The sequence below is a fragment of the Gracilinanus agilis genome, chromosome 5 (genome assembly GCF_016433145.1).
Source record: "Gracilinanus agilis isolate LMUSP501 chromosome 5, AgileGrace, whole genome shotgun sequence".
In the NCBI taxonomy this organism is placed as follows: Eukaryota; Metazoa; Chordata; class Mammalia; order Didelphimorphia; family Didelphidae; genus Gracilinanus; species Gracilinanus agilis.
In genome coordinates this window covers 164,426,840-164,440,906 of record NC_058134.1, presented here as the reverse complement: position 1 = coordinate 164,440,906, position 14,067 = coordinate 164,426,840, and the positions used below count along the sequence as shown (strand labels likewise).

The following is a 14,067-nucleotide window of genomic DNA, read 5'->3' as shown; positions in this document are numbered from 1 at the left end:
CACATATTAAGAGGTTCTTAAAATATAAATAAAAAACGTCTGATTAACTCACTAATTCCAAATCTTCTGACTATACAGAGATGACTCTTTAGTCTTTTTGGGGTTTTATATAATCTTGTTGATGATCATTTTCTTTGATAATAAATGTAGTGGAAAGAATCACCTCCTACTAGGCAAGTAGCATTAAACCGGAAACCCTCAAATCAGGAAATCAGGACTCTGACTTATTATACTGCTTACATATGTTAGTGACTGGTGACATTCAACTTCCTTTTTTAATATGAAAGAAATAGTCTGAAAAGAAAAGAATGAGGATAAAAAGAAATATCCTGATTCCCCCCTCTCTCCAGGACTGTCATTCAATTTATTCAACTTTTGCACTTAGCCATTTAGGTATACATTTATAGTAACTCAATCTTTCCATACACTCAGAAATACTTTCATTTATTAGCCTAAGTTACAATTTAGTACAAAGGTGCCAAATAAGGAGGAAAGAGAAACGTGTAGTGGCATAGCAAAGATGTTGGTAGAGTGATGCTAACAACCAATAACATGTGGAACTACTACATGAGATCTGTGAGGAGAAAAAAGAATTTTGATGAGAGCTTTAAAGAGTGATAGAGACAAAATTTGACATAATGGAGAGGGCATTTCAGTCAACTGGGGTGTCAAATGTAATGCCTTAGAGGCAGAAGTAGATGAAGCATGTGAAAGCAATAGCAAGTATAACCATCTGGTTTAAAATAGAAACCAAGTTTGAGGGGGATTTCCCCCCTTTATTCTTAATTAGGCACAAAAATGACAAAATGTAATGCTTTTTAAGTATCTTAAAACCAGGGAGAACATTCATATTATGCTTGACCCTTTAGGAAGAAGTGAAAGTCTTTGGAATGGTTAAGGTCAATATTTGGAAGGCAAATGGGCAGAGGACCAGAGCCCAGCCCAGTTAAATCATATATGTTCCCTTGCTAATGTCACTTACTTCTCATTTTGAATAAAGTCTGTGTGTTCAAATTGAGACATATAAAAGACATGAGCTATTTTCAAAGAAAACTGCAAAGAAAAGTGAAGCCAAATTACACACTACGGGAAATTCAGTTCCAGCTGCAATGGTAAACCCATTTAATAACACACCATATTGTCAGTATAGTGAGATTTTTGAAGTGTTGTAATATGAGAGAAATTAAAAAGAAAATGAAATTGAGCCTCCATTTACTTCTGTTGGATTTTCCTTAACTGCCTTCTATTGAGAATTGTCTTCTCAATAATTTCTACAATGTAACTCACCTGAAAAATAAATCACACTGACAGTGTGATTCCTAAGGGACAAAGTAAGATACTGGAATTTGCAATGAGTCTGAATTCACAGATCCTGAGTTCAAATCCTGCCCCTCCCTACTTCATAGTGTTGGACTAATCACCTCCTTGGACCTCAGTCTTCTCACCTGTAAAATACAAGTTTGGAACAGAGCCTTAGGCTAGCCTATAAATTCTATCATCCAATGAAGTGTTATTAAATGAGTATACCATGGCAGCTGGAACCTAGTTTACTGATGTTTATAATTTGGCTTCATGTTTCTTAGCAGTTTTCTCTGAAAATATCTCATCTTTTATGTGTCTTAAGTCAAGCACATAGTCTGTATTCTGTATTTCAATGGCATTAGCAAGGCAGCATATTATTTGGTTGGGCTGGACTCCAGTCCTTTGCTCCTTTGACTTCCAACTACTACTATTACTTATTCCCCAAACAGATCTGACTATGTCATGCATATACTACCCCCACAAAGTACCCCAAACAAACCAAAAAACCTTCAGTGGTTCTCTATTGTTTTTGAGATAGAATACAAACCTCTCAATTTAACACTTAAAATCCCTCCACAATGAGTCCCCATGGACCTTTCTTGTCCCACTTCATATTCTATCTCTTTTACACAATCTCCATTCTGGTCAAACTGCCCTGTTAGTTCTCCCTTATTCCTAACATTGTCCATGTATTCATAATATCCATGTCCATGCCTTTACAAATGTGATTCCCTCTATCTAGAATGCACTCACTCCTCACATTCACCTTAAAAAAGCTCTGGCTTCTTGCAAAACACAACCACTTCCTATAGGTTAAATACTCACCCCTTCCTGAAACTATTTGCACATGCTATATCCCCAAGTGAAATACAAGCTCTTTGCATCCTAAGAGTCAAGAGGCATGTTTTGCATATAGAGAGAACTTAGCAAAGGTTAATAATTATAGGAAATTATAGCAAACCAATTATGCCATCAAAAAATGAATAGAACCATTTCCAGGTTATCTTGAGGCAATATGACATGGTAGATGGAGGCAATCAGGAAGACCATTCAAATACTGCCTCTGACACACACACACACACACACACACACACACACACACACACACACACACACACACTATGTAACTTTGTAATAATGGGTAAACCATTTAACCTACCTGGTGTGTTAAAACAACTAAGATTTTAAATCACAGAGAAGATGCTACTGCATGAGTAGAGGAAGTTTCCTCACCCTGAGGTTCCCTTAACCTAAATACCAATTTATTACCTAAATTACAGGTACAGGACATGCCTTTCTAACATCGTAAGGATCCAATACTACTAATTCAGATTCCCTAATATCTACTTCCCTATAGAAATGCCACTCTGAACTGAGCCACCCATGTTATATAGAATAATCACTTCCATTAATTCTCAGAGTTGTAGCCAAATGTCAGAAGAGATGATTTACTGCTTTATACCAATTTCCAATCAATCCCAGGATTCTATCAGAAAGTTGGAGACTTTGTAAGAAAATAGCATGTTTGTGTCTCATGATTCCAAATTTAAATGATTCTAAATTCTCCGTAGTAAATCTTATAAATCCATTTATTTTACACAAATAAATCTAAATCTTTCTTAAAACTTTTAATATTTTCAACCCATACATCCTTCTGAGAGTAACCAGTAACAGCAATTTATTGTTTGCTGTATATATTAAGAATGTATTTATTACATATATTCAATTTTAAAAAATTGATAGGCAACATAGCTTACAAAGGGAAGTGAGGTCAGTGTATACTTTGGTGATTCTGTTTCTTAAATATTTATTAACTCCTGATTCATCACAAGAGCTTTCAAGACTTGTTTAAAATGTTTCCCCTGTTCCCAAATGATTTTATGCCATTATACCTTTGGAAAGCCAATAACTGCTTCTAAACTAGCACATTATTCACATCAATGCCCTTAAAAAAAAGTACAGTGGGATTAAAAAAAAACTTCTAAGCCTGTGATACAAGGTGGTGTTTTCATTATTGTTTATGAAGAATTTCCATTTTCAGCTAATGGGTATTTCCTATCTCTTGTCATATCTCTTAGGGAAAAAAAGTAAATTAAACGTTAAAGTTCATGTTTCCTGACTTTCTTTTATTTTTTGGCATATAAAGTTCCTGTGGTAATTCTTTTGTGGCATATAAATTATTCCTGATTTCCTGTGTCATGTATTTTCTTTAGAATGGCAAAAAATAAAATATGCCAGATGTATAAGAAAAATCGAGTAAATTTCATAATATGTTTCTTCATTTTTGACTTTTATTTTTAAATAAGTGAAATTTTAGCTTTAGTCCTTCTAAACTATATCATTGCCACTAGCTTCAAAGAACATCAGGGATAGATCCTATTTATTTTCTTTATATTGCCAATTCAACTAGGTTCATTTTTGGAAATAGAACTCTTTCACCATCTGTGTAGTGCTATCATTATGTATAGGCAGCTTGTCATTTATAAAATTAAAGAAATATTGATGATTTACTCAAGTCAGATAACTAGAAATAGTCATAAACTAGATTAATAATGATCCCTCATAGATTAACCAATGGATTTCAATGGCAAATTCACAGAATGTTTTATGTTACACAATGTGAATATTTGTTAAAGTACAAAGTAGCCAGTTCAGAAACTATTATGTGATAGATGTGCCCGTACCAAGCAAGCACATGGAAAGTAAAATCTTACTTTGCATCTTACAATATAATCAATATGATATAAAATTAATTTTATTGATTGAATATGCTATTTGTGAGGTATCATGACATAATAATTAGACTGATAGTTTTAGAACCAAGAAAACCTGATTTCAAGCCTTGAATTCAAAGGTGTGTTAATTGGCAACGTGATCCTGAGAAAGTCATGACTTCTTAGTATTTGTTTAAATGACTCTCTAAGAGTACAAGTTTCAGAAAGATTCCTTTATTTGCAAAGGTAATTATCTGGAGTCCCACTCTCACAGAGTTGCCTGGGGTTCCAAGCATTTAAGTTCCTTGTCCTTGGTAAAATAATCAATATATTTTTGAGACCAGACTTGAATTTAGTTCTTTCTGACTCCAAGGATTGCTATCATACCATGACATCTCCTGATAGGCTGTTATTTTTCAATTTTAAAAATGTTCTTTAGCATTCCCATTATGCTAAAGCAGGTCTCATTTCTAAAACAGAAATCAAATTATCTAGATTTCAATTAAATAAAATATTCCTTTTGCATTATAATATATAGGTAGGTAGATATCTATAGATGTGTGTGTTGTAAATGTAAAAATAGTTTCCTATGCAACACAGAATATACATATGTCATATAAATGATTCTGGAAATCATGACTATTAAGTTCCATCAACACGAAGATGATTAGGTTGGTATACAGCCTCAATCAAGGTATTTAATAAATATTATTTTTAGTTCTCTTTTGTTTTTATTTACATTATAAAATATAGCTCTACTGACTTTTATGACTTTCCCTTTATATTTTTAGCCACCTATAACCGTTTTCTATGGCAAGATATTTTCTATGTGGAAAATAAAGCTATTTGCCCAAATTTCTATAGCATAAAGCACCATAGGCTTTGAGATAAAAAGAGCCTTAAAGATGGTCTAATCTACCTCCTCAGTTCCCAAATGAGGCAACAGAGGCCCAGCAAGGAGAAGTGAGAGAAGATTCCAACTTAGATGTCTTCCATTTCCAGTGAACCACATTGCCTCTCTTACATTTATTATTTTTACAGTGGAGAATCCATAGATAAAAGCAAAACAACTAACTCATTTACATATCTTAATATGCATAGACTATTCGATGTTAGATTACCAAGTAAAAATAGTAATTCCATCCATAGCTCACATAATATTTTTAAGTTTTCAATTCACCCTGTAACTACCTCACAAGGTTATTGTGAGGGTCAAATGAGGCAGTGGATAAAAAAACACTTTATAATGCTCCATATAATACCCTCTATAGATGCAGTTTATTATTATATAGACAATGTTTAAATGTCTATGTACACTGGGGCAGCTGGATAGCTCAGTGGAGTGAGAGTCAGGCCTAGAGACAGGAGGTCCTAGGTTCAAACCCAGCCTCAGCCACTTCCCAGCTGTGTGACCCTGGGCAGGTCACTTGACCCCCATTGCCCACCCTTACCAATCTTCCACCTATGAGACAATACACCTAAGTACAAGGGTTTAAAAACAAAAACAAAAACAAAAACAAAAACAAATAAATGTCTATGTACATACGTATGTATGCATATATGAAAATCTAATTGAGATATGTGAATACACATACACAAATAGATAACTATATGCATGTACATTTATAAGTACCTTGAATTGAGGGACTTTTTATCTTCATATTATTAGCATCTACCAAAGTGCCAGAGATGTATAGATATATTTAATGACTTTTTGCTGAATTGACATATTGCATAATTACTTTGTACCTTAAAATTAAATTTATTGTTATTTTGTTAATGATTTAATTGCTAACCAATTCCAGGAAACATTCATTAAACAGCTATTACATTCATGACACAGTGTTAGGCCTTGTAAATATATAAAAAAAATAACAGAATGTCTCATTAATTTTTTGATTTGAAAGATATAGTTGTGTATACAACAGAAATAAAAGGGTGATTAGTTTTTAGGTGAAATCCAAGTAATGGGTTATAAAAAATTTGCATATGCATTTTCTCTTTTAGCTGAGGAGGTCAGGAAAGCTTTCATGGAGGAACTAGAATTTGAAGCTGAACCTTGATGGAAGGGAGGAACTTCAAATAGTGTCAAGGCATGGACAATTGTGTTTCTATATCATTAAGAAAAATAAAAAGATTGCCAGGTCATTGGACAATTAAATCATGATTTACGTAATGTAATTAAATGGTCTTCAACTATTTGGCCAAGTTGAAGTTTTCATTTTAGACTTCATGTCTATAAAAAGTCCAATTTTCAAAAACCTGAAGAACAATTTTGAAAAAATGAAAACAAAGTTTAAATTCCCAGGAGAGACAAACACTATTTTAAATAATACACTCTTGTCACTCCCCTCCTCTTGATATCTAATCACTTCAGATCAGTGCACTATTAACATTATAATCCCTAGAAACATTCATAGGGTTAAGATAGAAAGCTAAATAAGTTGAAAGCTGAAATCTGATGCCTTCTGTTTCTGTGGTATTGGAGGAGAATCAAATGCTAAATACATCCTTTAGCAATGTGATATATCCAACAAAATGATGGATACCATGAATCTTTGTTGTTACAAAAGGAAGCAATTTATTTAACTTTCTCCCATTATTTCTGGTTTATTAGTCTCATTTCATTTCCATAAATTATCCCACTACAAGAGGAAATGATTAATTGAAGATTGCTTCCTCAAAAACATTATTTCTTTTCATTAACAGCTGCAACATATTGCAACATTGTGTTCTCCAAACATTCTGTGGTTATTTAAAAAGAAACCTAATGTTTTCTTGCTCTCAAACATTTTGCTCTAACTATTCTGATTGCAGAACCCATGAGGAATCATTATGCCAATTTTAAAACTACACCCCTCTTGTCTATTGGTATAATTTTCATCATAAAAGTTTGCATCCAAAACCAATCTCTTCTAAGTGTGAAATATATTTCACAGTGAATGACTGAGAGGGGTTGTGGAATTTCCTTCCTTAGAAATCATTAAATTGCACAGCTGCCCACTGACCAAAAGATAGTTGAATGCTGCTATTTCCTAAAGAAAGGAAGATAGGCTTAAATAATATCTCAAGATCCTTTCTCCCACTCCTTCTGTGTTGTCTACCTAGAAAGTATTTAAGATTATCAAGTATGAGATCACTAGTTATCTAACACGATAATCAGTGTTGTCAATTACTTTTCCTCCACACTTTTCAGGGCTTTATTTTGGCACTATATAGATATAGCCTAGGCACAAGTTAACCAAGGTGCTTTCTGGTTATTTGCTGAAAACCTGTTGTGTATCATGTCCTCTGGCCATAAAGTTCTAAGGCAGCATAAGTGGCAAGACTGCTACACCAGTAATATAGAAGTGTTCCATAATGGTGTAGGGGAGAGAGAGAGCTGGCACAGAATCAGAGAGACAGGAGCCCAAAGTACATCCTGACTCTGTGACCCGGGGGAAGTCACTCAAATTCTTAGTCATCTATTTGGCTAAACTTGGAATGAAGATATTAACCTTCATTTGTACAAGAGAGTTTCCTCATTTGGGTTATGTATAGATCAATAAAATCATAGCTCCCTATTTCTGAGCCCTAATTGTGTTATGTGATAGTGAGGGGTGCTGAGATTCACCTTTTACAGATACTTAGAGTCATAACATATTCTGAATAATGGAGCCAGGATGAGTAGACAGCTCCTGAGGTTCTTCCAAGTCTGGGACGACCCCTCTAGAGTGATGGTGTAGGAACTGCAAGGAAAGGGGACAGGAATGGTCCAAACAAATAGTGTTTGGACCACCTTTCAAAAAATTTAGTTGTTTGCACTCAATGCGAGATCTTTGTTCAGCTCCCAGGGAAACAATACATTAATAGAGGAACTAAACCACCTTCATGATGACAGTGGTGCTGTAAAAGAAATTGGAATGTCTTCTTTTTTTTTACATTGCCTTTCATTTACTCTGCATACCTCTTATATGTACATAGTTCTTTATATTTTCTTCACTAGAATGTAAATTCCTTTAAGGCTGAGGATATTTTTTCCCTTCCTTTGTATCCACAACACTTAGCACGATGCCTGACACATTGAGCACTTAATACATGCTTTTTGACTAATATGCTTTTTAAAAAAATGATATATGTTTATTGATGATTGATTGGCAAGACACTCGAAGCAACTACAGATGATTCAAACTGAGCAGTTATCACTTTTAAAAGTTAGAAGATCAAAATAAATTGTACTAATAAAATAGCTCATAGGTTCTGTTGGAACGACAAGAGAGTCGTTATTGTTGGCTTCATCATGAATTCAAAAGATTCAAGAGAGATGTAATTTTGTTAAACACAATTATTTTACTTTATTAAAAAAATGCCTTACCTTCTGTCTTAGAATCAATACTGTGTATTGGTTCCAAGGCAGAAGAAGGGTAAGAGCTAGGCAATGGGGTTTAAGTGACTTGCCCAGGGTCATACAGTTAGGAAGTATCTGAGACCAGATTTGAACCTAGGATCTCTCATCTCTGGGCCTGGCTCTCAATCCACTGAGCCACTCTACTGCCCCCTATTTTACTTTAGAATACTCATGATAACATAAGCAACTGAACCTCGTAAATATTATAACTTTTGTACTAACTTCTACAGAAGTGTAAATGTATATGAACAACCTGACAGAGTGCTCTGAACACGACAAGATATAACGTAATACTGATTGACTTTGTTTTAAAGTTGGGTACAGTGAGGAATGGGAGGCAGGTATTCAGGTATCATTACTTCCATTTTTCCAGAGGCAGAAACTAAAAATTCTAAACATTTGAATGATTTGCCTAGGTTTACAAAGCAGGTGAGAATTGAAGTTGAGATATTTGAACCCAGATCACTTGATATCCAATTCCAGAATGCTATGGATTATGTTATGTTGCCTATAGTTTCATGGTATCAAATTGTTTCAATTCCTCCCCCCCCCCATTCCAACTTTTCTGCTTTTTTTTTATTCTGTGTCTCTAAATTGTGAAATTCCTTCGAAGAGATATCTGGTAACGTTTTCACATTACAAATCTAACTCATGAGAAAAGATGAACACAACTAAGACCTATGATATTTACTCTACATACATTGTTTAAAGGCTATGGCACGTTGTCTTTTGACATTTTCATTTCTGAAACTGCTGCTCCTCTCAACTTCATATTCTTAAGTGTTATTGCCATTTCTTCACCCAGTAAGCATAGAGTAGTAGAGTCCAAATGTGGTGGTAAAACGTTGAAAATTGATAATAGTAAATGGAGGATAATAAGAGCTGATCGTTTTAGGGAAGCTTTAAACACAGCATGAGAAGTTTAAATCTGATAAGGAACATAATAAGGAACTGGTAAGAGAGCAGTATTGCCAAAATTAAATTTAAAATATGATTTTATTGTTAAGAGCTTCCCTGCAGGGGAAATGGTAAATATTTCTTTCCTATTTCTGCCACATCAGCTTGTCTTGCATATAAAAATATTTTGACTATTTTTCAGTCCAATTAACCAGATGCAGATTTTGTGGAGTATCCTTATAGAAACAGAATTGTACGAGATCACAAGAAGAGTCTTTTCTTCAAATGAGTTTTACTAAGCATCTCCCCATGTGATACTGTTGATCTTAAATGTGTTTCATTTACCACACTGAAGGAGGTTACATCAAGGGTAAAATAACAGAACCTTTCTTAGGAAACTGGTTTTCCTCTTCCTTTACTTTTATTATATATTATTTGAATCTTTTTTGTGTCTTTTCTCCAATTCACTAATTTCTTGGCATAATAAACAATGGAATATTTATAACCAGTTCCAGTGGAGATCTGGGTCACATCATAACAGTAACTCTTCTGAAGTATTCAAAGACCTTCTCACAGGTTGGCTTCTCAATAAAACTATGTAGTATTTAGGAGCAAGTGTTATATAACATAAACTTCCTGGCAGCCCCTAGCCACCTCTTTCTCATCTGGCAAAGAAAGATGTGCAGACCCATGCACATCGATTAAATACCTGGTCAGCCCCTTCCCCATGTCAAAATATAAAGCATTGAAAATGATTTCTTACATTCATTTCCCTAGATCATAAAGAAAGAGTTTATTCCACACAGCACTGATTGTGTTAATGTAATGTTACTTTCTAACAGACTATCTCTCTGACTAGGTGCTTCACATAACCCAGACAAACAGATTTTGTCTTCATAGTCAGGAAGCTCAATTTTCAGGCCTTTACTAATGTATACTTTACATTCACTGTTACTCACAATCAGACAGTTATATCATAAAACTGGTCAATAAAAGGTGATTTCAAGAAGTAACTCAGTTTGGAAACTGAGGATTATTTTCTTACTTTCCTCATTTTCGTTTATTTTGTTTTTGTCAACTGACAGATAACTACCATGGCCACGGTTTTGAAGAAAAAATCATCTATGGAGTAGAAAATAGTAGCACATTCTTGGAGTGCAGCCCCAAGTCTCAACGTGCTCTAATCTATTGGCAATTCCAGAGGCAAAATGAGGAACGGAAAGAAGAGGTACAAGAAGATAAAAGATTTTCTTTTCCAACCCCACTTTTACTATTAAGTATTTCCAGAATAATTTTCCTTCATTTGTCTTATTTGGAACTCTATCTAGATTTTTCCATTTACTTTTTGAAAACTTCAGTAACTATCATAAAATAACTTATTTTCAGTCATCAACCCATCAGTCAAAAAGCATTTAATACTACTTGCTATATGAAAAGCACTGAGCTAACTGAGAGATGCAGAAGAAAAAAGAAAAAAATAACCAACAGTCTCCTCATATAGCTTACAGTCTAAAGAGAGGAGAGATTATGTACATAAATTGGTATTTAGGATACATGCAGATCTCATAGCTCAGAGGGAATGACATTAAAAACTGAGGGGGTGCTGGAAAGCCTTTCTGAACAAAGTGGGACTAGAGTTCAAACTTGAAGAAAGGAAAGTCTTTTAAGGAGTGGAGGTGAAGAAGAAGGAATGATGGCCAGTTGACAAAAAAGCACAAGGATGGAAAATCCTTCATCATGCATGAAAAATGGCAAGTAAGCTGGATCATAGCATTTGTGGAAGGGAAATATATGAGGAGTAAAAAAATAGGAAGGGACAAAATTATGAAAAGCTTTAAATATCAGTTGAGAGACTATATGAGAATAATGGCTGACTAGCTGCCTCTCTGCTGAGGCCACCCTGACTGGCAACCATGATTAATTTTTATCCATTACTTGCCTTCAGTGCTTGCCCATGGTTTATTGATTCCAAACCTGCACCACATCTTGACTTGTTGCTAATTGTAGTAATGTTACTTTTGGTTCAAAGGTTTCCCCAAAGAAGAAGGGGAAGTATGAAAGATAACTAGTCAACAAGCAAGAATCAGTCATAGAACTAGAAATTAATTCCGCTTAGCAAAAAAGAAAGATGGAGCAATAATTAACCAGAGAAAATTAGAATAGAATCCATTAATTTATCTCTACTAACATGATCAGCAAATTAATAAGAATCTTCCCTTTTAATATAACAAAGTCGCTAAGCTAATCTTAATTCTTATAGTTATCCCCTAGAACAAATGTTAATTTTAACATCCCATTCCATTGTGTATTTTGTCTTAATATATATCCCACCTATTTAACCTCTCTAGCTATTCATAATCACTACAAAAGCAATGTGGTTATTCAACCATATTTTTCGTCTATGTATTTCTTCCTTTAATAATTTTCTTTTCTTTGAGGAGGAAAGTTAATGTATGTTGTATTCTTCAAATAAAATGCAATAAGCAAATACAGAAACTAATATCATGAGACTATATTGTTAACATCTAGTATGTCTTCAAAATATTCTGTTGAGACTTTGGTTATGAGAGGAACACAATTGAATAAGCATCTGTTAGGTTAGATAATACAAAGACACCAATTTAGGAAAATCAAATACATTTGTTTAATTAACAGAAGGCCTGTGAGCAGACCATAACCATTTCTGTATTTATAAATTAGAATTCCCACAAGAAAGCTCAGGGAGTATGCTATGCTTTTGAAAAAAAAGGTTTAATATTGATCACCAGATAGTTAAACTAATGGATAAAATGCTTTATGACGAAAAAAAAATCCTTAAAACAGTAAACAACAGAAATTATAATCACGTAATATAGAGAGTAACTAGAGAAAGAAAAAAATCCTCCATATCTTCACTGAAGAATCATGCACAGTTTTTTCATCTGTGATAGATGATGTGTTAGGTAAATGTTAATGTTAGTTTTATGATTGATATTCATAAAGTATTATTATAAAATATATAACTGATTTGTGCAAAATGACATTCATAATTAGTATTACTACTAAAACAAGATATATTTAACAGGAGATATTTATTATTGTTGTTAAGTATAACATCTACAAAACATATTTATTCTCTATTGGCTCAGCTCTGAATCCTTCAATTATTAAAATACTTCTTTCAGTCTTTCTTTTTAGAAGTCTGTTGCTGTGAAATATTTGCTGTGAACTTAGTAATATTTATTAATAATAATAATAATGGTAATGTGAACTTCAGTATCACTGTTGTTTTCAAACTAAATTTGTAGTATCATCCTTCACCCAAAAGTTGTTTCTTTTCATCAACATTCTTCTTTAAGAAAGCAAGATCCTTGACTCTTCCATTTATTATCTTGACTCTATGGTCTATAAATATATGTTATGTAGCTATACATATTGATATGTATATTCTGAATAACATAATAATAATTAAGAAAAACTTTTACGAAAATGAACTGAACTTCACATTGAGCAAAAATTTCCATTTAGGGGGCAGCTGGGTAGCTCAGTGGAGTGAGAGTCAGGCCTAGAGACAGGAGGTCCTAGGTTCAAACCCGGCCTCAGCCACTTCCCAGCTGTGTGACCCTGGGCAAGTCACTTGACCCCCATTGCCCACCCTTACCAATCTTCCACCTATGAGACAATACACCGAAGTACAAGGGTTAAAAAAATTTTTTTTTCCATTTGTACTGAATTGTAACATTTTCCTTCTTTTATTCCATAAAAGTTCTATATCCTTCTGTATACCATTAACATTGAGATGTAAATTAAAAGTGGTTACAAAATTTGCCTTAACATAAAAACAAATCTTCTTGTCATTGTATGCTTTAAAATAGTATTAGAAATTTCCACAGATAAAATTTAGAATGCCTTTTGTTTTTCTCTCTCACACATCAGATCAGAGTGGATGATCGTATCATCAAAACTGAACAAGGCCTTCTGCTTCGTAGTCTACAGCGGAAAGATACAGGCGTTTATCTCTGTCATGCAGTAGAACATGGCTTCATGCAAACTCTTCTTAAGGTGACCTTAGAAGTCATTGACACGGATCATTTAGAAGAGCTTCTTCATAAAGATGATGATGGCGATAGTGCCAAGACCAAGGATATTTCCAATAGCATGACTCCCAACCAGAAGGTCTGGTATAGAGACTTCATGCAACTCATCAACCATCCCAACCTCAATACAATGGATGAGTTCTGTGAACAAGTTTGGAAAAGGGACCGAAAACAACGTAGACAGAGGCCGGGCAATTCTCAAGTGAATAGTAATAAATGGAAGCACCTACAGGAAAATAAAAAGGGTAGAAATAGGAGGACCCACGAATTTGAGAGGGCACCCAGGAGTGTTTGAACTGCATTACCTCTGGAAACCTCACCTAAATAGAAACTTGTTTAGACAGATAACTGGAAAAAATGCAATATACATGAACCTTATCATGGCATTATGTGGATGTTTACAATAGTGGGAAGTCCAACTGATTTCCACCTAATATAAATTAAGTCCATGACTAACTCTCCTAACAGACTCCTTTCCTAATACCAACATGTAATGGAGATTCAAAGATGAACATAGATATCCAATTTAGCTGACAATGTTTCCTACAAAGATTCCATTGTACAGGTTTTGTTTTCTTTGCCTGAGACTTAAAAATGCCATTTGCCATATTGTCCTTTAAAAGAAGGAAAACTGACATCAGCAATGCCATTTTTATTGAACTAAGCATTAAAAAAACCTGCATGGATTTAC

General features: G+C 34.1%; 1 protein-coding gene across 1 annotated transcript in view; it reads left to right on the top strand.

Annotated features, from left to right (window-relative positions):
• SEMA3A (semaphorin 3A) overlaps positions 1-13,671 on the top strand; it is a 296,356-nt gene extending 282,685 nt beyond the window's left edge. The window contains exons 16-17 of the mRNA XM_044677729.1: positions 10,386-10,528; positions 13,216-13,671. Coding sequence (XP_044533664.1) covers positions 10,386-10,528; positions 13,216-13,671 — 599 coding nt within the window. The remainder of the gene's footprint in view (positions 1-10,385; positions 10,529-13,215) is intronic.
• Positions 13,672-14,067: the final 396 nt, after the last annotated feature.